General features: G+C 44.1%; 1 protein-coding gene across 1 annotated transcript; it reads left to right on the top strand.

Moving 5' to 3' along the window:
- The first annotated feature begins 1,728 nt into the window (after positions 1-1,728).
- Positions 1,729-27,835, top strand: lrsam1 (leucine rich repeat and sterile alpha motif containing 1). The gene is made up of 25 exons (XM_072372007.1): positions 1,729-1,979; positions 4,338-4,502; positions 5,252-5,308; positions 5,961-6,005; positions 6,344-6,421; positions 7,699-7,767; positions 7,848-7,932; positions 8,021-8,142; positions 8,231-8,321; positions 11,492-11,601; positions 13,222-13,251; positions 13,462-13,584; positions 14,504-14,643; positions 14,736-14,780; positions 17,528-17,598; positions 18,540-18,639; positions 18,753-18,840; positions 18,908-18,982; positions 19,276-19,356; positions 22,661-22,756; positions 23,140-23,238; positions 23,332-23,463; positions 23,604-23,670; positions 24,844-25,043; positions 27,293-27,835. The coding sequence occupies exons 2-25, from the start codon at positions 4,431-4,433 to the stop codon at positions 27,413-27,415; spliced, it is 2,199 nt and encodes a 732-aa protein (XP_072228108.1). The 5' UTR covers positions 1,729-1,979; positions 4,338-4,430; the 3' UTR covers positions 27,416-27,835.

Below are 27,835 nucleotides of genomic sequence, written 5' to 3' on the forward strand. Positions count from 1 at the left end.
TTTTGGGCTGTAGAAGAACGAAGCTTCTCTTTTTCAGACGAGGACGCTGGGGAGAACTGTTCTAAGCACAATGTCAGTTTCCTGTCACCACCTTTAATTATGTGGTTATTTATAGCAGCGTACGTGCCTCTTGTGGTTTAACTAAGCCTGTGGTCTGGACTACAGTCATACATCACACCTGCAGAGGCCTGTAATAAACACAGCTGAGTTTTACTGTCTGGGACCAGGCTGCTCAGGGGTTATCTGTTCATGTTGATACTCTTACTTTAGCTCAAACTGCCGTATGTGAGGATGTTCGGAGTCATATATGTTGACTTAATGAGCAGAAATCATAAAGCACAGTTGAAACTGATTGTGTTATCGGCTCCAAATGGAAACAAAAGGCATGTTTGTTCCAACACATCTGCCCAATAGAGCCTTAAGGAGGCTGCTAAATGTTCTTCAAGTCACATGAAAGAGATTGTTGTTGTCACCACATGCACAATCTGGTGTTTCCTGAGCGTGATTAAGGCAATAATTTGAAGAGCCTGACCTCTAATGGACAAACTGTCGATGTGCAACGCAGAATATTTCACAGAGAAGCACTACGGAACATAGTTTTAATAAAGCAGTTTTCATCTTTATGGAATATTTGAGCTGCGCCTGTAAAGGTGAAAGAAAACAAACGATGGAGCTATTTAATGGTGAGTTCAAACTCATGGGCCCATAAGACCCCTCAGAATAATTCACGATGGATTTCTCATGATGGAAATATATCATAAAAGGGGAAAAGAAGAGAATGAACCAATACAAAACCAATTCCAATCAATACAAAGTACATTCCAACTGTTTAATGTAATTTACAGACATTATTTTCATGTGAAATACATGGCAGCTTCCTGAAAAACTGACTAAAAACTACTTCTCCTCTGGGTCGAGCTATGGTTGATAATTAATGATAATAATTAATAATGGTTCATATTAATATTAGTGTTGTTATCAATAACTGCTGTGCTCAGACTCACGTTTCCATAGCGATGGCGAGAAATTTACATTATAATTGATTTTCAGCGTGAGAAATACAATGTGTGGCGGGAGTGCGTGACTGTCACGCTCAATGCGTGAGACTTTCTGCTTCTCAGCTTCCTCTTAATTATGGATCTGATGCATTTCTCCACACTGAGGCTGCTCAGCCTTGCGGTTGTTGAGATGTGGAAGAAACAGACAGCCAACTGAAAGAGGCAGCCCACGCAGCTCCCCTGCACACACACACCATGTCCTGTAGGGGGCGATATTTATCGACCAGCGAGTTTTAACCACTGACGTAATTTACAGAAGAAGACTGAATACAGCCGGTGGTGCGTTCCGAACCTCGGAATTTTTTAATGCTTCCTTGGAGGCTCACGTGGAAAACTCCCCAAAGTCTAATTTCCGATTCTGGGGGTTCCAAGAAACATTTACCATTTCTGACCTCAAACTCCAACAGAACTGCCTTGTGCAAAAAACCCCAAACAGTACTAATAGATGTATTCATTAACTGTTTATTTCCACTTCTGCCAATTTATGTTGATTAATTAGAGTACTGTCCAACTTTCGTCAGTAAACATTCTTCATATTTATTTGTACTTTTATGTGTAAAGTATAGCATATTGTGTTCAAATTGTATTGCTAATATTAGCTTGCTGCGGCCCTGAGCAAATCGTACTTTGTTTCCGGTTCAAACTTCTGATGTAACGCGAACGCAGCGTCGGTTTATTATGATTAATGTAATCATTGTTGCGTGATCTTAACAGGGCTTAGAGAGGAAATATTGGCAGTTTTTTTGTTGTTTGTTTGACTCACGACAGTAACTCGTCATGTTATACAGATTTATTTAGCCTCTCACGACAGCTTCGGTCAGCCACTGACGTTATTAGTTACGCTAGCAGTCATCGGAACTTCCCCATCATCATATTTTGCTTCAAACCAGAGAGAAGCAGTGACCCATCAACACTGAGCCTGTGAGTATAAAACCAAGCTGTAGTCTAACTTTACTAGAACTTGATGTCATCATGTCATAGTTTCTGGGTTTTTGCTTACATGCTACATTTGTTAGCGTGTGTTTGCTCACTAAATGTAGCCAGATTGGTAAACTGTAATGGGAAAGGTTAACATCCTCCCGGTTGGGTTGTTATTTATGCACATTTAGCCTTTCAGGAACCTTGGAGCTGGTGAGAGCAGCTAAGGTTGGCTCTTTGGTAACACTTCCACACCCACAGGGCCTGCTGTGCAGCTAGCAAACACCACGAACCCACGGCGTGACACGGGCGTCCTCTGCAGCTGACTGTGGCTCATCGCTTTGGGCTGAAATGTCCGATAGAAACAAGCTTCCTGTCTACGGTGTTTTTGATTTAAACGCGTCCTGAATCTGTTCAAAAAGGCCTGTTAGATTGTGTAATGGTGACAGTTTAAGTCAGGAGTTGGTCAGGTTGGTTATTTCCCATTTTGAGATCAGGAATGACTTTTCAGAACAACATGTGTTCTGCATTAAGCTTGTTAGCAGTGGGTATGATTTGTGTTTTGGTGGTTTATTACATAAATAATTATGGAACTGCTGCTCAGTAATTAAGCCGTTATTAATGGTGCCAAGGATGCAGCATAAGCTATGAAATAGCTTTGTTTCAGGAGTGGTTTACCCTTAAAATGAGTTTTTTTTTGGCTTGTTCCACAGTTCCTTCTCAGCCTATAAAAAGCCCTTAAAGGAGCTTCTTGAACACTGAGGCCCAAAGCAGTGTATTTGTTTCCATCTGTGATTACGCTGCACTTCTGGTCAGTAAAATGATGACTGCAGCTGCTGTTTTAAAGGTAATCAGCAGCGCTCTCACCTGTTAAAAGTGTTCAGGTAGGTTTTCTCTGTTGGATCATTTAAAAAACCCCATAAATAAAAACCCATAGTGGCTCATAAAAGGGGGGTTGCAGATCATGTGATGAGGCAGGTAAACAGAGGTGAGCGGTGCAGGCAGCCGGGTTAATCTGGCTGCTGTGAAGCACTGATTTAACAACAGTTCAGCGCAGAACTAATGGAACTAACTCACGTATGGAGAACTCAATGTTTGAGCAACTAATGGAGCTGTGAAAGTGTTTAGAAAGCTTGGACATTTGCTTTTAAGGCTGGGAAGAGGTTAGAATTAGTTGTTGATGATCTCACTCTTTTACTGAGATCTTTCTGCAGGCGTCTGCATGAAGCTTTGACTTCACTGCAGTAACGTTTGTGATGGATTTTCTTCTTCTGCTCAACATATGAACCATTTCTGAAGTTTGCTTACTGTAAAAACGTTCTCGCTGTACTCAGTCCTGCATTAAAAGCTGCTTCTGCAAGTTCAGCCGTCAGAGAACTCCAGTCTGGTACCGGCCACCACATCAGTTCTGGATTACACTGTCGGTTTGAAAGTATTCTGACTGTTTCACCTCTTTTTAACACTTAATTTTGAGTTTTTAAATGGATATGTTGTTATTCTTCTCCTGGGAACATTCAGTTCGGTCGACAGACACCTGATTGGACTTCATCACCTGGTTTTTGTCCTGACATTCAGGATATTTTCAAGCTGGAAGTAGCAGCAAATTGAGATAATTCTCAGTTTTTGTGGTGTTGCTCAGGTTTTGAGGTTGATGATCTCATTAGTCTCAGCAGTTACACTGTTTATATAACTGAACCATCCCAGAATATAGCCTCATTTGGCTGAAGTTAATGTTCCAGACGCATGTAAAACATGATTAAAGCATAACTGGATGTCTCTGACCACCTGTAAGACTCTGCTTCCACAGTATTAGCTTCTCCAGTGTAAAACATATTCTGCTCTTCATGTTTCACCACTTTAGCTTTGAACTACTTGCTTTGTTTTGTCCTGCTTTGCCTTTTTAAATGACTGAATAAATCCACCATGGTTTGATCACAGCCTCATTCTTTATCCCTCTTTCTCTCCTTCTCTGCACATGCAGAGATGGTTTATCAGCTGCAGGAAGAGTTTTACCAACAAAGGAATAATTCAGCGATAAAAGCTGTTCTGCATATATTTATTACAACTTTTCCACAGCTGTGAGATGCAGAGGTTTCTCTCTACCGTATTACCAAGAGAAAATCAAAATGGCTCTAACCCTGTAGCTCCGACACCTGCATCTAACGGTGGAGGGTTGATAAAACCAAGAAAAAAAGCCAGCCTGTGCATCTGGTGGCTGTTTTATGCACATTTTGCAGCCCAGCACCTTTCCTAAGACACTTTGTGTTGGGTTTTCCTTTAATGTGTCCCTTCTTTTAATCAAATGGGTCATTTCATATCCTTCAGTGATCAGCTGCTGGCTTTTCTTCTACCTTTTACCAGGCGGCGTGGTCGGTGTTTCTCCACCTGGAGCGGCTCTTCACTTCGTGGAGAGGCAGTCGGGAAACGCTGCAGGCGGAGACCACAGGACTCAGGATGCCTCTGTTCTTCAGGAAGAGGAAGCCCAGCGATGACTCTCAGAAGAGGTTTGAGTATCAGCTATGCAGGGTAAGAAGAGGGGCTCACAGCCTGTGATTTTGATACCCGATAAAGTATCGATTTTCAGCCGCAAGTGTCGATTTTTATATATTTTTTTAAGCAAACTTTATTGAAAAGTCAGACGTTACAATAAGTGAAAACACAGAACATTAATATATTACAAAGCTATGCTGGGGGGGGGGGTCACATTATACAAAACAGTGATAAATTAGTTAATAAAATGTCATATAAAGAGCATAGCTCAGTGGTTTTGATGGCTTTTCTGTTTATAGAATGTAGGATTGTTGTAATGTTTTGTTTGAGCTCCTTCTCAAAGATGGATTAAAGATGGTTTGTGATTAAAGAATTTGGATTTGTGTTTATGGTATTTAGCAAGTAAAACAAGCAGGTTGATGATGTAATATTCACAACATAAACATGAGTCTGAAGACAGTTTGTGACATGTTTGTGTTGTCCTTCCGGTTCAAAGGTCAGACCACCGTCCAATCAGCAACGATTCATGTCAAATCGCACTGTCCCTTTAACATCTTTCAGAAAATGTGTATTAAATCGTATCGAATTGTTTAAAAACAGCATGTTGAATTGTTGGCTGAACGCCGTGTATCGTATCGTATCGTATCGTATCGTATCGTATGGTGCGATTAGTGCATCGCTGCAGCTCCAGTGAAAGCCCTCTTTACTTGTGCAGGTCACCAGCTGTAGCTGTAGCTTGTGCTGCTGTTGCAGATAATAAATTTCACTCATCTTTTACTCTTCAGTCCAAAGAAGCAGGCGCTGATGACATCTTGGACATATCAAGCTGTGAGCTCTCAGAGGTGAGTCTGAAGCTGCTTATTGGTGTGATTTAAAAGCCCTTTTTTATGGGGATGGTTGTATGTAGCTGCAGTCGACCAACTCCCATCACCACACTGCTGCCGCTACATAAAATCCATGTTTTTTACACTAACAAGCCACAAAGGAAGAGAATAACTGTGTATATAATGCATTTCATTACAGTTAGACTCTGTGACAGAGACTCTAAAGCAGTGAAAGGGAACTATTGCTTTCAAACTGTCGGTCAACATATTGGATCTGTCCATCTCACTGAAAAACAAAGAACATTATTCTGACCTGATTTCTGATCCCGATCTCCTCCTCCTGAGCTCCAGCCGTGTGGCTTCATTTCATTTTAAAAAACCTTTTCTCAAGCATTGATGCTGATGAATAATCTTTTGGGAAACGGGTTCTGGTGTTGTTTTAGAACCCAGAAGGATATGAGCTGATATAAAGATGAAAAAAGCGGTTTCAGAGCTCTGAAATGTGACAGACAGCAGATCTCAGCCAGGTGTTTCTTCTCCTTCATCCTGTCTTTGCACCTCTTCTCATAAGTGAAGGGGATAAAGAATCCTTTGGAAAAGTACTGCTCTGTATGTGGTTATTTGTACAAGTAATTATTTATTTATTGATCTATGATGTGTTCTGCCACAGGTCCCATCAAGTGCCTTTTCCATTTGTAAGGTGCTACAGAAGAAGGTACAGTAAAGATGCTATTTTAAGCTTTAAAGTTGGAAGAATTGTAATGAATTATATGATAATTATCAATTAAGAGCGTATTTTAAGCGCATCACATCACTTTCATCACATTTGGGATGTTGACAGATGAGTGGAACTGCAGTTTTTGACACTAACTCATAAGGATCGAGTCAGATCAACGTGGTTTTCAGGGTTTATGGAACAACTCTCACTGCTAAAGGAGACAGAAGTCATAACTTGTGTCTATAACTCAATTAAAGCTTCAGAAAGGGAGCAGGCTGTGTACAGTATGTTAAACTTTGTGCCTGTCTGAGCAGTCTTACACGTCCTTGTTTCAGGTCCTTATCCTCCATAACAATGAGCTGAGGTATCTGCTGCCCAAAGGATGTGACATCAGCACTCTCGCCACTTTAAAGGTAAACCAGACAAAGGCTTGATTTGAGTAGAAGGTGAAATAATTTAGTTTCTGTGAGAATGAACTCGCATAGCTTCGTTTAATATGGTATTAATATGACATCATTTTGTATTTGTAATGCATGTCAGATTTAACAGCTTAGCTTCACATGCTAAGATTAGCATGTGAGCTAATCTTAGCTAATCTTATTCACTTACTTCATACTTACTCACCCTAAAGTTCCTTATTTTGGCTTTCCATGTTTTCCATGCCTTTAGTTCCTTGTTCCATGTGAGCTAATCTTAGCATGTGAGCTAGTCAAAAGCTTGATGGCACATTTGAAAAGAAGGTGAAATCATTTAGTTTTCTGATACAAGTTTCTGTGAGAATTAACTCGCATAGCTTCGTTTAATATGGTATTAATATGACATCATTTTGTATTTGTAATGCATGTCAGATTTAACAGCTTAGCTTCACATGCTAATCTTAGCATGTGAGCTAGTCTTAGCATGTGAGCTAATCTTAGCATGTGAGCTAATCTTAGCTAATCTTATTCACTTACTTCATACTTACTCACCCTAAAGTTCCTTGTTTTGCATTTCCATGTTTTCCATGCCTTTAGTTCCTTGTTCCATGTGAGCTAATCTTAGCATGTAAGCTAATCTTAGCATGTGAGCTAATCTTAGCTAATCTTATTCACTTACTTCATACTTACTCACCCTAAAGTTCCTTGTTTTGCATTTCCATGTTTTCCATGCCTTTAGTTCCTTGTTCCATGTAAGCTAATCTTAGCATGTGAGCTAATCTTAGCTAATCTTATTCACTTACTTCATACTTACTAACATCTTATTCTCTTATTCACTTACTCACCCTAAAGTTCCTTGTTTTGCATTTCCATGTTTTCCATGCCTTTAGTTCCTTGTTCCATGTGAGCTAATCTTAGCATGTGAGCTAATCTTAGCTAATCTTATTCACTTACTTCATACTTACTCACCCTGAAGTTCCTTGTTTTGCCTTGAAGTCACACATTTCTGATGACTTGCTGTGATACGAGTTTGCCTCTTAGAGACAGAATCTTAGATTGATTTTCAGTGTGGAGATATAAAAGCCTTTTATCGTTACCACAACAGATTCTGACCGCATCATTCCAGCTTGAATGGAGTCGCATACAAACCCTTTCTGTTGTGTAGTCACACACCTTCAGCTCCACCAGCAGCTGCTGCTCATCACAGACTCTGGCATATTGACTGATCTGTGGTTTTTACCTTCATGCCATTTCCTCCTTGGTGTTTTCCAAAGGTTTTGGATCTGCATGAAAACAAGCTCACCTCACTGCCTGAGGACATTGGGAAAATCTCCACCCTGCAGGTAAACCCAGCCTGAACTCCTCCTAAGGTACACAGTAAATCATTCTCCATGAAACCTACTGATTTTATCCATGTGGTCAGATTCTAAATGTGGAGAAGAACCGTCTCAAGGCCCTTCCAGAGTCCATCGGGAATCTTCGGCTCTTGCAGACACTCAACTTGAAAGGTAAGCAGTTCCCTGCCTGCTTGTTCCAGAGTGAGACGATGTGTCTCGTGATAGCAGTTAAAGTTTTGCATTACTGTCTGTTCAACAGGGAACTGCCTCAGCGAGCTGCCGGACGCCGTTGGCTCTTTAAGCAGCCTGCGCACCTTGGATCTGAGCGATAACAGCGTTGTGCAGCTTCCTAAAGCTCTGGCTTACATCCGAACCTTAGAGGTGTGTGTTCTGGCTCTCTAACTCACTTTAATGCTGGAAAGCTCAAAGTGTAGATATCATTCAAACCTTTGTGTGTATTCTGTGACAGAGCTTGTCTCTCGATGCTGCCGTGATGTCCTACCCACCCACATCTGTGTGTGCAGAGGGAACAGAGAGCATCCAACGCTTCCTCTGCGCTGGTACGGTTTACATAATGCAGCTAAATGCTTCCGCACTGGTGACCATTAAGCTGAGCCACAGTGGGGGTCACTTTGGTGCTGTTTGAGGCTATAAACCTCACCGAAGCCAGCTATGATCTGGCCAGATGTGGCTGAGGCCTGCTGTGGGAAAGGAAGGAAACTATTCATTCAACCAATGTAAAAACTGTCCTTGCATCATTGAGAAGCCGTTTCAACAGAGCATGTGCACAGATTTTATACGTGAAATGGGTAATTACGCCACTGATAGCTGAGAATATAGTGCAGAAGTTGAACTGAAGACACTTTTATGCACAAATAATCAGGAAAAGAAAAGGTTTTTTTTATTAAAACAGTACAGGATCAACCTTACCTTCATGCATATAAGAAGTATAATGAAACTCTGGGCTTATTCTGAAGAGATTTCACACCCAGCTGAAGAGTTGGAGGTAAATTCCACCTGCTGAGTGGAAAGAGAAGAAAAAGCCAATACGGCAGCTCGAATACTGAAAGATTTCAGGTCATCATCAGTATTTTCCACCTTCATTTGACAGCCTTATAAATTCTGCCCAAGTCTGTAGCTCTGCCAGATCTGATGGGATCATGTGTGCTTTGGTTGAGTCGCAGCTTAGATTCTCTGTTTGCATACTTCTTTAATTATGCTGCATCATTCAACTCTTTTAGCATAGCCTCATAGCATAGCTTCAGTTTGGCTGCTCAGGCCCATCCGGAGTGTTGCCACGGAGACGCGTCAGTCAGACATGTTGAGGCAGAGCCTGGTCCAGCTGATGCCAGATCATCAATAACTAAATCAGTTGCTTGCTGTAGAGCAGGGGTCGGGAACCTTTTTGACTAAGAGAGCCATGAAAGCAAAAAAATTGGAAATTTATTTCAATGAGAGCCATATAATATATTTTAAAAGTGAATTCAACTAAATGTCAGTATAATAAGCCTCTGAATTTATTAGCATATTATATTAGCAGATATTAGCATATTATTTATTAGCATACTCGCCATCTGTGAATGGTTTTCTGTTCCTCACTATTGCTAAAGATCCAGCAAAGCTAGCAGAATTATAGTCCCCTTGCCGGGTTGCTGCTGGCTGCTTGTACCCTGCTCAGTAGCTCTAGCTTGTACCCTGCTCAGTAGCTCTAGCTTGTACCCTGCTCAGTAGCTCTAGCTTGTACCCTGCTCAGTAGCTCTAGCTTGTACCCTGCTCAGTAGCTCTAGCTTGTACCCTGCTCAGTAGCTCTAGCTTGTACCCTGCTCAGTAGCTCTAGCTTGTACCCTGCTCAGTAGCTCTAGCTTGTACCCTGCTCAGTAGCTCTAGCTTGTACCCTGCTCAGTAGCTCTAGCTTGTACCCTGCTCAGTAGCTCTAGCTTGTACCCTGCTCAGTAGCTCTGGCTTGTACCCTGCTCAGTAGCTCTAGCTTGTACCCAGCTCAGTAGCTCTGGCTTGTACCCTGCTCAGTAGCTCTAGCTTGTACCCTGCTCAGTAGCTCTGGCTTGTACCCTGCTCAGTAGCTCTAGCTTGTACCCTGCTCAGTAGCTCTAGCTTGTACCCCGCTCAGTAGCTCTAGCTTGTACCCTGCTCAGTAGCTCTAGCTTGTACCCTGCTCAGTAGCTCTAGCTTGTACCCTGCTCAGTAGCTCTAGCTTGTACCCTGCTCAGTAGCTCTAGCTTGTACCCTGCTCAGTAGCTCTAGCTTGTACCCTGCTCAGTAGCTCTAGCTTGTACCCTGCTCAGTAGCTCTAGCTTGTACCCTGCTCAGTAGCTCTGGCTTGTACCCTGCTCAGTAGCTCTAGCTTGTACCCTGCTCAGTAGCTCTGGCTTGTACCCAGCTCAGTAGCTCTGGCTTGTACCCTGCTCAGTAGCTCTAGCTTGTACCCTGCTCAGTAGCTCTGGCTTGTACCCTGCTCAGTAGCTCTAGCTTGTACCCTGCTCAGTAGCTCTAGCTTGTACCCTGCTCAGTAGCTCTAGCTTGTACCCTGCTCAGTAGCTCTAGCTTGTACCCTGCTCAGTAGCTCTAGCTTGTACCCTGCTCAGTAGCTCTAGCTTGTACCCTGCTCAGTAGCTCTTGCTTGTACCCTGCTCAGTAGCTCTAGCTTGTACCCTGCTCAGTAGCTCTAGCTTGTACCCTGCTCAGTAGCTCTAGCTTGTACCCTGCTCAGTAGCTCTAGCTTGTACCCTGCTCAGTAGCTCTAGCTTGTACCCTGCTCAGTAGCTCTAGCTTGTACCCTGCTCAGTAGCTCTAGCTTGTACCCTGCTCAGTAGCTCTAGCTTGTACCCTGCTCAGTAGCTCTTGGCACGCTTTCTTTCTGCTGTCTCCTGCCGGGTATTTTGATGCAAAGGTAGCATGGCGCGTGTCGAAGTGCCGCTTTACATTCGACCGTTTCATCGATGTAATTTTGTCTTTGCAAATTAGACGCACCGCAGAATTTGCTCTCTCCACAAAGGCGAATTCTTCAGTCCATTCGGCCTGAAATGTACGATACTCGTCATCTTTTTTTCTTCGTCGAAGGGTTAGCTTTGAGCTAATGACCGAGCAGACTGATTCAAAAGGGGGCGTTTACCTGTTTTACGCTGCCAACGTAGTCCAGTATCATCCAATTAAAATAATGGACAATCGCTCCTGCAGCCCTGAACAGGACATGAAAAATCGATGGATGGATTAAAACAAGTGAGAATATTTAGTTTTATCTGCGAGCCAGATGCAATCATCAAAAGAGCCACACCTGGCTGGCGAGCCATAGGTTCCCGACCCCTGGGTTAGAGCAAACCCACTCTGCAGTGTTGTCAGCAGTGGGAGGTTTGTTACCTTTGGAGCCTGATAGTGTCTAAAACAGCGGGATTAATGGCTGTATCTGCAGAGTGTCCATCGCCCCGAAAGGATGAACTTAAGAGGAAGAAGTTCTTCACCCTAAGGTGTGTTTCCAACCTGCCCTGCTTACGTTTGGCCATTAATTCCTTTAATTCCTTGTTGCACTCAACCTTTTCTCTCTTGTTTTCTGATTAAATCCAATGTGAAAGGGATGAAAACTTTGCTCCACAACACGTGGGACTGCTGCTGCTGTCAGAGAGGCTTCGAACTGGAGCTGAATGCATGCATCATAATGAATAAATAAATGAATAATGCACATTCTGTTGGCTCATTCGGTTGTTATGGTTTTCAGAGCTGGGAGAGAAGTACTGCCCGCCGTCCCAGTATCTCCTGCCGGTGCTGGAGAGCGACTGCGGCAAACCGAGCGCCGACTGTTTGGATGGCGTGGAAGAAGCCTGGAAGGTACAGCGTTTTACACGAAGTTTTACACGATCAGCTGCAGCATGACAGCCTGTGACAGGAAACCTGTCTGTGTGAGTGGGAGGCGTCAGGATGTGTTAGGCTAAGATAAACGGTCGATATGGTGTGACTTCATGTTTCTGACATGAACAAAGTGTAGATCTGTTGGGATGTTCTGGAAAAACAACCCTTCAGAAAGATCAGACCATACCGAACCCAACATGCCCCCCAGCTCCTGCTGCAGGCCATGGTCATCTCCCACCTTGACTCCTGCAGCGCTTTCCTAACTGGTCTCCTAACTGGTCTCCTAACTGGTCTCCTAACTGGTCTCCTAACTGGTTTCCTAACTGGTTTCCTAACTGGTTTCCTAACTGGTCTCCTAACTGGTCTCCTAACTGGTCTCCTAACTGGTCTCCTAACTGGTTTCCTAACTGGTTTCCTAACTGGTCTCCTAACTGGTCTCCTAACTGGTCTCCTAACTGGTCTCCTAACTGGTCTCCTAACTGGTTTCCTAACTGGTTTCCTAACTGGTCTCCTAACTGGTCTCCTAACTGGTCTCCTAACTGGTCTCCTAACTGGTTTCCTAACTGGTTTCCTAACTGGTCTCCTAACTGGTCTCCTAACTGGTCTCCTAACTGGTTTCCTAACTGGTTTCCTAACTGGTCTCCTAACTGGTCTCCTAACTGGTTTCCTAACTGGTTTCCTAACTGGTTTCCTAACTGGTCTCCTAACTGGTCTCCTAACTGGTCTCCTAACTGGTCTCCTAACTGGTCTCCTAACTGGTCTCCTAACTGGTTTCCTAACTGGTTTCCTAACTGGTCTCCAGCCTGTGAAACCTCTGCAGATGGTCCAGAACGCGGCGGTGCGTCTGGTCTTGGATCAGCCTAAAAGAACACGTCCCCCCTCTGTTCATTGAGCTCCTCTGGCTGCCCTTAGCCGCCCGCATCAGATCCAAGTCCCTGATGTTAGCTACAAAGAGCTTAATGGAACGGCTCCATCTACTTGAAGGCTCTTGCAAAGGCTTCTGTCCCAACTGGGTCCCTCCGTTGGTCCCAGGATTGTCGTCTAGCAGCTCCTACACCACGCCTAAGACAATCCAAACTCTGTTCATGTGTCGTTCCACGATGGTGGAATGACCTACCGAGCGCTACCAGAACAGGGGCGTCCCTGTCTATCTTCAAGAAGCTCCTGAAAACCCAGCTCTTCAGAGAGCATCTCCTATCCCAGCACTTACCTTGTACTTCCCTCCCCCCTCTATCTCTGCTCTTTATCTTTCTGCTCTTCCTTCTATGCCTGCACCCTATCTCTACTCTGTCCCCTCTGACAGAGTCGGACTCCTGGGTTCCTTCTATGGAGCTTATTGTTAGCTTTTATAAAGCTGTTATATCTTCATTTGTAAGTCTCTTTGGATAAAAGCGTCTGATAAATACAGAAACAGAAACATTCAGAGCTGGCTGGAGTCTCTGACTCCATGGATCAGAGCTGCATTGGCAGCAGAAGGCGGCTCTGCAGGTGGTTTTAAAGCAGGGGGAAGTTTTATGGACACTTTTGATTGCTGCTTGGACTGCAGACTGGATTCTGTTGAGGAAGTCTCATCCAACCTTTATTCTCCTTCTTTTGCAGAATAAATTCAGTGACTACGAGAAGAGAAAGGTTTGTGACACCAGTTCTCTAATATTTCCACTGTGTTGGTCCACCTTCATCTGGACTGATTTTTCTTTCTTTCTTAAATGGTAATTAAATGTAATAAAGTGTAGCTTTAGTGAAGCGTTGTCACTTGGTTTAGTTTATTGGACTTTCTGACGGCTTGGAGCTCGAACATGAATAGTTCCAGCTTTGCTTACCGCTGTGTCTCTTCTTCAGGAGCAGAAGCAGCAAGAGAAGCTGGCCTTTGAGTGGCATCTGGAGCAGAAGCAGAGAGAGCACACCCAGCTTCTCCTCATGAACAACGTCCACAAGGAAAACATCCTCAATTCAGTCCGACAGGTACGGGGGTTCCTGCCGTTCACATGAAGCTGCATGAAGCTTTTTACTGCTGTCTGATGGTTATAAAGCGTCTGATGGTTATAAAGCGTCTGATGGTTATAAAGCGTCTGCTAAATGCATAAATATGAACATATTGAGTGTTCAGTGGAGCTTAATCTTCATAATTAGTTAGATTAATGAAAAAAAAAAATATATCATTCCAATCCAACTTTATTTGTTAAGCACTTTAAATACAAATAAAAAAAGTTTATTGATTGCAACAAAATAAAATAAAATAGATAGATAAAATAATAAAAAATAAATATAAATAAATAAAATTATATAAAAGATTATATAATAATTATATGTATAATAATAAAAAATAAATTATATAAATATATATTATATATAATTAAATGACTATTATATATTAATAATTAAATATATATTATATATAATTATATATAATTAAATGAATATTATATATTAATAATTAAATATATATTATATATAATTATATATAATTTAATAAATAAATAATCAAATAAATGGAAAAAAGAATTATAAAACTAATTCAATTTTTAAAAATAATAATAATTTAAAAAAATGATAATAATTTTTAATTAAAAAAAACCAAACCAAAGCTTTGTAAATCTATTCAGCTTTTTTATATCTGTGCATTACATGAGAATAATTACATTAATAAGATGTGTAGAGCTTCAAATGTCTGTTTGAATCTGAATGTCTAACTCGGTTATAACTGCTTTATTATCATAAATACAGAAGCTGGATTGATGCAGTTCTTGTGCTGTTAATGGTTTAAATTCCTCTTATTTTTGTGTTTGTTCGCTAACGCTGAAACAACCACTTACTAACTAAGTGAAGTTGTCTGTGAATGTGGGTGTTTTGCATCGCTGAGGTGAATCTTTCTGGTGTTTAGGAGCAGGAGCGCGTGGAACTGGGCTTCAGCCAGCAGCAGAGGGCTCAGGAAGCTGAGAGGCTGCTGGTGCTGGAGAAAGTCCGGCAAGCTGAGGACCGCATCGGCAGTCGAATCAGCAGCATGCTGATGGACAACAACAGGTGAAACCTGGAGGAGGAAGCTGCTGTAGGGTGTTGTCTGTTTCCACAGCTGTGTTCCTGGTAACTTCAGTCCGTTTTCTGGGTCTTTGCAGGCAGAAGAAGAGCGCAGAGTTCCTTCAAGCCATGGAGGCAGATCGGTGAGTGGAGAGATCCATTAAAATCTGTTACAGCTGAGCCTCTCCAACACGTCATCCAGTTGCTTTCTGCTTACCAAACTCAGGCTTCTGATGGATCTCTGTCCGAGTGCATGTGAGAAAAAGGACAGAACAGTTTACAGGACATGCTGGTGTTTCCTGAGCCTGCTTTTATTCAGATTTTCCTCCCGTTCACACCCTGAAACCCACTAATGTAAGATAAAAGGCTTTGAATGTGTGGTACAGAAAGTTCCACATTTATTCAGGTAGATTTTCCTCTTCCGGCTCTCCATGAAGGCGCTCGCATCTACCTTCTCTTCCTTCTCTTCTCTTCTCTTCTCTTCTCTTCTCTTCTCTTCCTTCTCTTCTCTTCTCTTCTCTTCTCTTCTCTTCTCTTCTCTTCTCTTCTCTTCCTTCTCTCCTCTCCTCTCCTCTCCTCTCCTCTCCTCTCCTCTCCTCTCCTCTCCTCTCCTCTCCTCTCCTCTCCTCTCCTCTCCTCTCCTCTCCTCTCCTCTCCTCTCCTCTCCTCTCCTCTCCTCTCCTCTCCTCTCCTCTCCTCTCCTCTCCTCTCCTCTCCTCTCCTCTCCTCTCCTCTCCTCTCCTCTCCTCTCCTCTCCTCTTCTCTCCTCTTCTCTTCCCTTCTCTCCTCTTCTCTTCCCTTCTCTTCCTTCTTCTCTTCCTGCTTCTTTTCTCTTCCTTCTTCTCTTCCTGCTTCTCTTCTCTTCTCTTCCTGCTTCTTTTCTCTTCCTTCTTCTCTTCCTGCTTCTCTTCTCTCCTCTCCTCTCCTCTCCTCTCCTCTCCTCTCCTCTCCTCTCCTCTCCTCTCCTCTCCTCTCCTCTCCTCTCCTCTCCTCTCCTCTCCTCTCCTCTCCTCTCCTCTCCTCTCCTCTTCTCTCCTCTTCTCTTCCCTTCTCTCCTCTTCTCTTCCCTTCTCTTCCTTCTTCTCTTCCTGCTTCTTTTCTCTTCCTTCTTCTCTTCCTGCTTCTCTTCTCTTCTCTTCCTGCTTCTTTTCTCTTCCTTCTTCTCTTCCTGCTTCTCTTCTCTCCTCTCCTCTCCTCTCCTCTCCTCTCCTCTCCTCTCCTCTCCTCTCCTCTCCTCTCCTCTCCTCTCCTCTCCTCTCCTCTCCTCTCCTCTCCTCTTCTCTCCTCTTCTCTTCCCTTCTCTCCTCTTCTCTTCCCTTCTCTTCCTTCTTCTCTTCCTGCTTCTTTTCTCTTCCTTCTTCTCTTCCTGCTTCTCTTCTCTTCTCTTCCTTCTTCTCTTCCTGCTTCTCTTCTCTTCTCTTCCTGCTTCTTTTCTCTTCCTTCTTCTCTTCCTGCTTCTCTTCTCTTCTCTCCTCTCCTCTCCTCTCCTCTCCTCTTCTCTTCCCTTCTCTCCTCTTCTCTTCCCTTCTCTCCTCTTCTCTTCCCTTCTCTCCTCTTCTCTTCCCTTCTCTCCTCTTCTCTTCCCTTCTCTTCCTTCTTCTCTTCCTGCTTCTTTTCTCTTCCTTCTTCTCTTCCTGCTTCTCTTCTCTTCTCTTCCTTCTTCTCTTCCTGCTTCTCTTCTCTTCTCTTCCTGCTTCTTTTCTCTTCCTTCTTCTCTTCCTGCTTCTCTCCTCTCCTCTTCCTACTTCTTTTCTCTTCTCTTCTTTTCTCTTCTCTTCTCTTCTCTTCTCTCCTCTCCTCTTCTCTTCTCTCCTCTTCCTGCTTCTTTTCTCTTCTCTTCTCTTCTCTTCTCTTCCTTCTTCTCTTCTCTCCTCTTCCTACTTCTTTTCTCTTCTCTTCTTTTCTCTTCTCTTCTCTTCTCTTCTCTCCTCTCCTCTTCTCTTCTCTCCTCTTCCTGCTTCTTTTCTCTTCTCTTCTCTTCCTTCTCTCCTCTTCTCTTCTCTCCTCTTCCTCTCCTTCGCTGTCTCTCTCCACATTGCTCTCAAATTTTAAATCATGGAATTGGTCAGCTGGTCTCTCAACGCAATCGACAGAATTTTCTCGATGAGAAGCTCGTGTTCGGGGAACCCGCCGGTCCTGATGGAGCCGCTGGTCACATGATGGACTCCTGGGGGTGATGGAGGGTCGTAAGCCCGGCGATTCTTTCCGTTATATATTCAGAACCATGATAACGGGCTTTCTGCTGATTGGATTAGGCTTTGCCCTGGAGACAGCTGTCCAAAGGCCCGTTAAGCTGCCCCACATGTTTGAAGCAGTGGGCGGAGCTACTGGCTGTGGTCATCGACCGCAGTATGAAAACATCCTGGAGAAGCTGGTGGCTTTGCAAAGGCGTTTGGATCGTTTCTGTGACCAGGCCTTGGCTGCTGCTGAACCCCCCCTGAGATCGCTGCAGTGAGCCGCTCTGACCCCCCCCCCCCCCACCCCCCCCCCCCCCCCACCCCCCTGCTGATTGTTGACTCTGGGACCTGATGGAGGACTTCTCCATGGCAACCTGCTGTGGTACCACGATGACATCCTGTGAACCGAGGCACTGATTGAGAGCGAGACGAAGCGCCTCTCTGGGCTTATAGACACACACACACACACACACACATGCACACACATGCACGTATGCACGTATGCAGCTACCCCCCCCGACTGCCTCAAGTTTCCTTTCCTTTCCAGTTTGTTTTGAGCTCTTTGCGTAGAGCGAGCAGACGTTTGATTTGAGCAGACGGAGGATTTTCCGGCCCCACATTGAGCTCCTGAAGCAGAATAGTCTGGATGCCGTTCTCTGTCTCTTATATTTCAGCAGAGGAGTTAAATGGTTTTTAATTGCTCTTCCTCACAGGATCCGCATGGAGCACCTGACTGCCATCACACAGGAAGAGTCCAGTTCTCTGAGGAAGAGGGAAGTCGCAGGTATGGCACCAAACTACACCAATTTACCAAGATTCAGTCTCTTCTGGGTCTAAGTCTGCTTCCTGTGAAGCTCAGTGCTCTGCATCCTGAGTACAAAGAAGCATTTTATTCATTTATTGCTTTGCTTGTTTTCTTTTTGCCCCTGTTTGCACTTTTGGATCAACTCCCCACAATGTTGTTTATGTTATGTTTATGCATTTAGCAGACGCTTTTATCCAAAAAAAAAAGGGGCCTAAGGACCCCTACTGGAAGTAGTACCTTTCATGGAGGGGATTTGAACCCAGGTCTCCCACATGAAAGGTGCCAATCATACCACCACACTATCCAGTCCACTAACCCACAAGCCACTCGTCTCTCACTGAGCAATCAGAACTAAGAATGGAGCGAGACTGAGGCTATTAGCACAGATAAGCTAACCGTGCTTCTGTCTGATGACCCATAGCTGAGCTTTCCACAGAAACCTGTGGTCTTGCTCATGCTTCTGCTGTTTACATGGTCACAGCAGCAGGTTTCAGCTCTGTGCTGATCCCTCTGAGGGAGAAATCTCTCAGAAGACCCCGTGTTTTTCTTTTATTTGGTCTTTTTTATCAGAACTTGAGCAGCTAACTTACATGTTTTGTGTTTTAGGATTAAAGTACCAGTGTGGTTTGCATTTGTTCATCTGTTGTTTCAATCATTTTACTTTTGATTTGTAAACTATCACAGATTCAGTTCTCATCCACTTTCAACTATTTAATTCGTAAAGCTTTAAATTGTTTCTCATGTCCAGTTTTGTTTCTTTTTAAATGTGCATTTATATGAATAAATTAGCATATTAATGAGGTGTTACCCTTATGTGCCATTATCAGCTTCATAAATCCATGGCTCGGACTTTGTTTTTTACCTTTTGTCTCATTTCCTTTTGCTCCGAACTCTCCGTCTGCCCTTCCTCTTCTGTCCAGCGGCCATGCAGAAGATGCTGTCAGACGGCTGCGCGATGAGCCTCCTGCAGGAGGCCAGTGACTGCCGCAGAAGGAGCTTGGTCTCTGAGGCATGCAAGAGGTTAAACTCTCACTCTGCACACATCAGATCAGATCCCTGCGAACTCGTCTTCATCGAGTGAATCAGAGATGTTTCAGAAACATGGATTAATCCTCCCTCTGGTCCTGTTACAGCATGGAGACTTTGGACAGGAAGTTTGACAAGATGCTGTCTCTCCAAGTTTTAGACAAATCGAAAGCAATCGCCCAGATCCTACAGGAGGTAGGTTTGCCTTCACAGTAAGAGAGCTTGGTGGGGAAATGTCCTCTGACTGTTGTTTCTTTTGCAGGAAGAGATGCAGAAAGCTGCTTTCCAAGCCCTGCAGCTGCAGAAAGATGCTGTTCACGGTTACATCCGCAACCAGGTCTGTGTCAGCATTGGGTTTAAAGCTTGTTTCTGCTTCTGCTAAATGGCCAAAAGTTCAGTTAATCAGCAAATCACTGCCGTAGAATACAGACTTCAGACTCTTTTCTTTTTCTTACAACTCATTCACAACCCAGTTCTTACTCATACTAACAGAAATCTCCAGCTATACATATCTGCCTCCTCCAAACACAGTGTTGAGACTCATTTCATCGGCTCATTCAGCCTGACTTTGCGTTAGCAGCATGTTCCCTCTCCCTGCCAGCTTCATCTCTGCCTCTCCACTGTTCCCAGATCAAGCTCATTGAGGGTGAATTAATGCAGCTGACTAAACTGGAGATTAAAAGGCGCAATCTGGACACTGAGAACCTGCAGGTGGGTGTCACGCCTTCTTTTTTTGCCTTCCCACATTTACATGAATGTCTTCCTCCATCTTCCTTTTGATTATTATAGTTTTCCTCTCATTGTTTTCTCATGTCATCTCTTCATGGCAGCAGTTTAGCATAAAGCAGCATTATGTGCTGAAAGGAAAGAGATGCAACTAAAAACAGCTCAAACATGTAACTACATCAGGGAAAATGGTTTTCCACCTTCAGGATGACAGATTTGGGCTTTTGCTGCTTTTTCTCCTCTTTTATTCAACTGTTTGTGTTGGTTCCTGTATGGATGAAGTTGATTATATCAGTATTTTCATGGTGACTTCCAGGATACCTTTGAGAAGGTCGGTCACGGCAGACATTAGCTGTTTTTTTTAATCCAAACTGTGTGAGTGCTCCATCTTTGTTGGTTCTTTGCTGTTAAAGCGTACATCACAGGTGTTTTAGTCAGAACTTTTCTTACTTTCCCAGCTGATATTTAACATGTTTTGAAGAGAAATCTTAGTGCACACTAACTATATAATGGGATTTTCTACAATCATGTAGAAAGCTGAAGTGCAGCAGAGAGGAAGGTAGGAACCTTCAGAGGTCTCCATCAGTGGGTTGGGCTGTTGTTTCTGTAGCTTAGCAACAACTCAGCTGATGATGTCACACACAGCGTCAGCAGGTAACTCAGGTGAACTCTCAGCAGACAACATGGACAGAAACTCACAGCCAGCTGTTCAACATCTGGGCTGCAGAGAACAGGGACACGTCCAGGATTCCACCATCTGTTGTTAACCAGCTCTGTGATCCTCCTCCTTTACTGTTAGCGCTCTGTCTGCAGTCTCTGTCTGCCTGGATAGTCTTAAAGCTGAGCAGAGAGCTGTTAGAGTTGTTCCTGCAGCCAGGTCCAGGATTCCACCATCTGTTGTTAACCAGCTCTGTGATCCTCCTCCTTTACTGTTAGCGCTCTGTCTGCAGTCTCTGTCTGCCCGGATAGTCTTAAAGCTGAGCAGAGAGCTGTTAGAGCTGTTCCTGCAGCCAGGTCCAGGATTCCACCATCTGTTGTTAACCAGCTCTGTGATCCTCCTCCTTTACTGTTAGCGCTCTGTCTGCAGTCTCTGTCTGCCTGGATAGTCTTAAAGCTGAGCAGAGAGCTGTTAGAGTTGTTCCTGCAGCCAGGTCCAGGATTCCACCATCTGTTGTTAACCAGCTCTGTGATCCTCCTCCTTTACTGTTAGCGCTCTGTCTGCAGTCTCTGTCTGCCCGGATAGTCTTAAAGCTGAGCAGAGAGCTGTTAGAGTTGTTCCTGCAGCCAGGTCCAGGATTCCACCATCTGTTGTTAACCAGCTCTGTGATCCTCCTCCTTTACTGTTAGCGCTCTGTCTGCAGTCTCTGTCTGCCTGGATAGTCTTAAAGCTGAGCAGAGAGCTGTTAGAGTTGTTCCTGCAGCCAGGTCCAGGATTCCACCATCTGTTGTTAACCAGCTCTGTGATCCTCCTCCTTTACTGTTAGCGCTCTGTCTGCAGTCTCTGTCTGCCCGGATAGTCTTAAAGCTGAGCAGAGAGCTGTTAGAGTTGTTCCTGCAGCCAGGTCCAGGATTCCACCATCTGTTGTTAACCAGCTCTGTGATCCTCCTCCTTTACTGTTAGCGCTCTGTCTGCAGTCTCTGTCTGCCCGGATAGTCTTAAAGCTGAGCAGAGAGCTGTTAGAGTTGTTCCTGCAGCCAGGTCCAGGATTCCACCATCTGTTGTTAAGCAGCTCTGTGATCCTCCTCCTTTACTGTTAGCGCTCTGTCTGCAGTCTCTGTCTGCCCGGATAGTCTTAAAGCTGAGCAGAGAGCTGTTAGAGTTGTTCCTGCAGCCAGGTCCAGGATTCCACCATCTGTTGTTAACCAGCTCTGTGATCCTCCTCCTTTACTGTTAGCGCTCTGTCTGCAGTCTCTGTCTGCCCGGATAGTCTTAAAGCTGAGCAGAGAGCTGTTAGAGCTGTTCCTGCAGCCAGGTCCAGGATTCCACCATCTGTTGTTAACCAGCTCTGTGATCCTCCTCCTTTACTGTTAGCGCTCTGTCTGCAGTCTCTGTCTGCCTGGATAGTCTTAAAGCTGAGCAGAGAGCTGTTAGAGTTGTTCCTGCAGCCAGGTCCAGGATTCCACCATCTGTTGTTAACCAGCTCTGTGATCCTCCTCCTTTACTGTTAGCGCTCTGTCTACAGTCTCTGTCTGCCCGGATAGTCTTAAAGCTGAGCAGAGAGCTGTTAGAGTTGTTCCTGCAGCCAGGTCCAGGATTCCACCATCTGTTGTTAACCAGCTCTGTGATCCTCCTCCTTTACTGTTAGTGCTCTGTCTGCAGTCTCTGTCTGCCTGGATAGTCTTAAAGCTGAGCAGAGAGCTGTTAGAGTTGTTCCTGCAGCCAGGTCCAGGATTCCACCATCTGTTGTTAACCAGCTCTGTGATCCTCCTCCTTTACTGTTAGCGCTCTGTCTGCAGTCTCTGTCTGCCCGGATAGTCTTAAAGCTGAGCAGAGAGCTTTTGCCATACTTCAGTGAGGGAGAAAAGAAAATCCTTCCTGATATTCCTGCAGTAATCCTCACATTACCATGAGAAACGGTTTCATTCCTCCTTTTTCACCAGTTTGTTCCTGTTTTGCTTTTTCTTGCTCTGCATTCTTGACATTTCAGTCTCGGTGATTGAGGACATGTCGTTTTTTTCTAAGAAAGCTGCAGCTCTCGCACCATTTTAACTCCAAGAGAGGCCTTGGATTTGTCATGTTTCATTCATGTGGGCAGTTTTTAAAATGCACCCCCTGTTCCTGGCATCGGTCGTTCTGTAGGATGCGGATGATTTAAGACGTGCTGCAGATCTGGGGTCATCTCGTATTCTGGTTTCACTCCAGTTCTGTCCTGAAAGGCTCACAGCTGCTGCTGCTGAAGGCCTTGAATGTGACATCTCAGGGTTCTCAGGACACCGACTCGGCCCTTGTTTGAATAGGAATCACATATAATAAAACATTTCTTGCCATTTATGGATGACTATAACCAAACTCCAAAACTTTCAGAGTTTTCAATCCTCAAACTCAGCTAAACTAAATTAAATATCTATGTCCTGAACTTCTCTGTTGGTGCCACTAAAGCTTGTTGCATCGTCTGTCTGGACATGACCTCCTGGATGGACGTCAGGAGGTCATGTTTCCTTCAGGATGAACACTTCAGGCATTGGATCTGATAGGTTCTCAGAGCTGAGGCTGCTGTGTTTGGTGCTACAGTGAGATGAAGATCCTCTTATGTTTTTTCTGATGAGCTTGTGCTGTCTCTGAGCGCAGGAGGTCCTCGTGGAGCAGCGCACCGCTCTCAGTGACCTACTGCAGCAGCTGCTGAAGCAGAGGGATCAGAGGGAGCAGGAGCTGCAGCAGGTTCTGGTGAGTTTTCGCTGCTGTGGATCCCTTTTTCCCCTCAGTGTCATGTAAAGTGAAGGCAGTGGCGCTTAAAAAGGGAACCGTCACATTCAAAGCCTAATTTACTCTGGAGCACTTTGGATCACTCTCTTTTATATTATCTTATTCAATTTTGCTGTATTTTATTGCGTTTACTGTTATTTTATTGTTTTGTACTTATTCTTTTCTTTATTTATTATCTGATGTAAAGCACTTTGGTACCGAAATGGATTGTTGTATAAATAAATTACATTTACATTTGCATTTAATTACCTTCTTCTGAGCACCTCTACTGCTTTTCTCTTGCCGTCTTTTCTTCATTGAATAAATAGTTTGGTGTTTAATGCAGACATTTAATTGTTTCTCAGGTGGAGATGGAATTGAAATCTGAGTCCAACCAGCAGAACTATTGGATGATCCAGTACCAGAGACTCCTGGATGCCAAACCTCTGTCACTTCGGATGCAGGTAGGTTCCTCTGTCACTGCAAATCAGGAGAAAAAGAAGTGAAAAATCTGTGAAAATTCAGAAGAATGTTGTAAAACTGGGATCTCAATGCAGGAAGCAGGCGTGGAGAAGGAGCTGGTCCACCTGCTGTGCAGACTCTCCGCTCAGCACTACCTGCCTGTTCTGGCTCATCATCGACTGACGACTGAGGCTCTTTGCAACATGACAGCCTCTGACCTCAAGAAGGTCTGTCTGGAGTGATGTCAGCACCACACTTCTGTTGGTTTTACTGTTGCTGCAGCCAGACATCAGCAGATCCTCGCTGCCAGTTCCTGAGGACGTGTCGATGTCTGTGTCTTTAATGCTTAATTCATTTCTGTTTCCAGCTGGGCATCCATGAAACTGGAATCCAGAGAGCTCTTCTGAACTGGGCCAGAGATCGCCACCCTAAAGGTATTTGTTTTACTGACTGTTGGGCAGCCCTGAAGCCTTTAAACCACAGGTGTCAAACTCTGGCCCGCAGTGTAATTATATTTGGCCCGCGAGGCAATTTCCAATTAAAATTAGAGCTGGCCCGCCAGTATTATATGGCAGCAGCGCTGTAACACCGCATTCACCCCTTATACTGCAAATCCCATAATGCTCTGCTGTTGTTTTGGCGCGTCAATTAGGACAGAGGCAGATAACCCCCTCCTCTGTGTCAGTAGCATCTATGCTAGCGGTCTTCTTGTGCCCCCCGCCTCTCCCCCAGACCACACTTCGACCTCAAACCACAGCTGTCACTGTTACCTACCAAAAAATGGCCAAAAGAAAGGCAGAAAATAGAACTTTTCTGGACAGGTGGGAGACAGAATATCTGTTTATGTAAAAGACAGACCTGTTTGTCTTGTTTGTGGAGCTAACGTGTCAGTAACTAAGGGGTAACTAAGGGGTAACTAAGGGGTAACTAAGGGGTAACTAAGGGGTAACTAAGGGGTAACTAAGGCTATAATATCAGACGACACTATGAAACGAAACACCTGGACACAGCTCAAAGGAGCCAGAAAGTAAAGGAGATGAAAAGAGGTTTATCTTATTTTATTTTCACATTTATTAGCCTGTGTAAGAAGCTAATTTTGACATAAATCAGAAGGCTGCAAACAGAAAGGAGGCATTACATTTTAATTTTAATTTAATTTAATATGCCATTGATATGTTTTTATTATTATTATTAGCAGTTTCACACCCCTGGACTTTAAAGTTAAGCCTTGCTGGTTCAGTATTCATTGTTAAATCAAAACTTGTTGGGTTCCATATTAAAAGGTTCATTTGTTCAACCTTGGCCCGCTGTGAGTTTGAGTTTGACCCCTGGTTTAAACGCTCTCACGCCTGAAGCTGCCTGAATGCAGGGACTCAGTTCGCTTTGAAGCTGTTTAGAATCCTGGAGTTTAGGTTTGATGATGAAGAAAAACGATGTAATAACTTAATAATAGGAATCTGCTTTTTACGCTGAATGAAACAGCTGCAACAGCTGGCCTAACAGGTGTGTCAGGTGTGTCAGCACTTATTCATCAGTTAAATAATTACTGTCAGTTTTATATTGTGTAAAGTAAAAATGTAAAATGAGACCTTCTGCTCCTCCATCAGGAGCTTGTAAAGCTGTCCAGGGAGAGGAGGAAGCAGAAGTCGTACCCTCAGCTCCATCCTCTCCTCCACTTCCACACGATTCCTCCACCCAACAGCCCCCCAGCCCCCCCCACACCTCCGGGACCCCCGTCACGCCCTCAGCTCCTACCCCAGTGGAGGGACCAGGAAGTTCTGAGTGTGTGGTCTGCATGGAGACCGGGGTAAGAAAGCAAGTCCAGACCTGGGGAACTTATCTGTTGTGCTGCTTTAGCTTGGATCAGGATGATGTTTGCATGCGTCTGATGGGGATTATTTTAACTAATAACTTAAGCTTTATACTAGGGGAAAGACTCAGCTAACCGTTGTCATGGTAACAGTAATGAAAAAAGCTCCTTCCATCGATACGCCGTGAACCCCAAACCATAGATTTGCTTTATTTGGCTTTTCTCTGAGGCAACCATGGGCGTAACCATGGTTTAGACATTGGGGGGGTCCAAGAAAAACAAAACTGTTAAGTGCATTATCTACAATTCTTTATTTATATATGAAAAATTGGACATTTAGAACATAGTTTAGAGGACTACATTGACCATATAAGTTCACATCTAAAGGAATAGTGTAATTTCTCCGAGACAGTGACTGCCCCCCCACTTTGTTTTGGTTAGTTGCTTACTGTTTACTGACCTTAAACACACCTACCAATGACAATTATGCTCTTCCAGTAGTTCTGTAGCAAATAGGACAGCTTCCAATGGAAAACGACCAAATACCCAAAGCATGTTTATGGAAATATTTTAATAAGGACAACTAATGATGTAACAAATTACAGACTTTTCCTTTGACAACAAAGGTGCCGAGGACTTTTAAGTCCAGGTTCATTTCTATTGTGTCAGTGTCTCAAAATGTGCATTAACAATGAAAAGTCTAATAGTCTAATGTTATTTTTGTTTTAAGTTGTTTTATTTTGAAAGGGGGCGGAAGTTTATTTTGTTGATTCTGTGTCGGATTTCCTGTTCTGGTACAATCTGCTCTGTTGAGCAGCGGCTCCGTCAAAAGTAGAAGTCCAACGTAAAGATAAGGAGAGGCGCTGCTGAGACGGCGCCCGGTGGGTCACTCTCATTGGCTAGAGTGTTAGCGACCGCGGCGCAGCCGTTACCCCGGTAACAGACGGAAATACACTGAAAATAAATAAGACATAACAAGAGACCGATCCCTTGACAGGGTTCATAAAAGGAGAACATGCATTTTACATATTTTCTTCTGTATATTGGGGGGGACAGGTTGGTATTTTCTGCTGTATATTGGGGGGGACAGGTTGGTATTTTCTGCTGTATATTGGGGGGGACAGGTTGGTATTTTCTTCTGTATATTGGGGGGGGCAGGTTGGTATTTTCTGCTGTATATTGGGGGGGACAGGTTGGTATTTTCTGCTGTATATTGGGGGGGACAGGTTGGTATTTTCTTCTGTATATTGGGGGGGACAGGTTGGTATTTTCTTCTGTATATTGGGGGGGACAGGTTGGTGTTTTCTGCTGTATATTGGGGGGGACAGGTTGGTATTTTCTTCTGTATATTGGGGGGGGCAGGTTGGTATTTTCTGCTGTATATTGGGGGGGACAGGTTGGTATTTTCTGCTGTATATTGGGGGGGACAGGTTGGTATTTTCTTCTGTATATTGGGGGGGACAGGTTGGTATTTTCTTCTGTATATTGGGGGGGACAGGTTGGTATTTTCTTCTGTATATTGGGGGGGGCAGGTTGGTGTTTTCTGCTGTATATTGGGGGGGACAGGTTGGTATTTTCTGCTGTATATTGGGGGGGACAGGTTGGTGTTTTCTGCTGTATATTGGGGGGAACAGGTTGGTGTTTTCTTCTGTATATTGGGGGGGACAGGTTGGTATTTTCTGCTGTATATTGGGGGGACAGGTTGGTGTTTTCTGCTGTATATTGGGGGGGACAGGTTGGTATTTTCTGCTGTATATTGGGGGGGACAGGTTGGTGTTTTCTTCTGTATATTGGGGGGGACAGGTTGGTGTTTTCTGCTGTATATTGGGGGGGACAGGTTGGTGTTTTCTTCTGTATATTGGGGGGAACAGGTTGGTGTTTTCTTCTGTATATTGGGGGGGACAGGTTGGTATTTTCTGCTGTATATTGGGGGGACAGGTTGGTGTTTTCTGCTGTATATTGGGGGGGACAGGTTGGTATTTTCTGCTGTATATTGGGGGGGACAGGTTGGTGTTTTCTTCTGTATATTGGGGGGGACAGGTTGGTGTTTTCTGCTGTATATTGGGGGGGACAGGTTGGTGTTTTCTGCTGTATATTGGGGGGGACAGGTTGGTATTTTCTGCTGTATATTGGGGGGGACAGGACCCCCCAGAGAATGCGTGGTCACGCCACAGGTTGCACCGTTCCTGTGATGCTGTTGAAGCTGTTGAAGGGAAAGCTCGCTGACCGTCTTCCCCTCTGTGCAGTCGCAGGTCATCTTCCTGCCCTGCGGACACGTCTGCTGCTGCCACATCTGCAGCGAGGCCCTGCAGAACTGCCCCCTGTGCCGCAGCAGCATATCGCACCGTATCCGCCTGTATCACAGCTAGAGCCCGCCTCCCTATTTATGCATGAGCTGCCAGCCGCTGTGAGTGGACTTTTATTAAAAAGGCTTTTAAAAGCCTCTATTAATCAGACTGTATATTCTCATTTCTGTTCAGCAACAACTTTTGTTAGAGATCTTTTTAATGCTTTTTGTGTTTTTTTCCTCCTCTGGTATCAAAGACTGTTGTACTTTATTTTCTTCTTCTTCTTCTTTTTTAAGCCTAAGAGTTTTATTTTAATGATGTAATAAGAGCCAATTGAATGATACCAGTCACTTGTTCAAGACTAACTTATCTTTGCCTTCGGCTGAACCCCAGTTCCTTCCCTCTGCCCCCCCGACTTGGCGCTAACCCTCTGATTGGCAGACGTAAGTTGCCCTTTTTTTAGGAATTAAGAGGTCATTTCCATCCTTAGTGATCCATCCT

Source organism: Leuresthes tenuis, unplaced genomic scaffold (genome assembly GCF_036924035.1).
Source record: "Leuresthes tenuis unplaced genomic scaffold, fLeuTen1.0.hap1 SCAF_19, whole genome shotgun sequence".
Classification (NCBI taxonomy): Eukaryota; Metazoa; Chordata; class Actinopteri; order Atheriniformes; family Atherinopsidae; genus Leuresthes; species Leuresthes tenuis.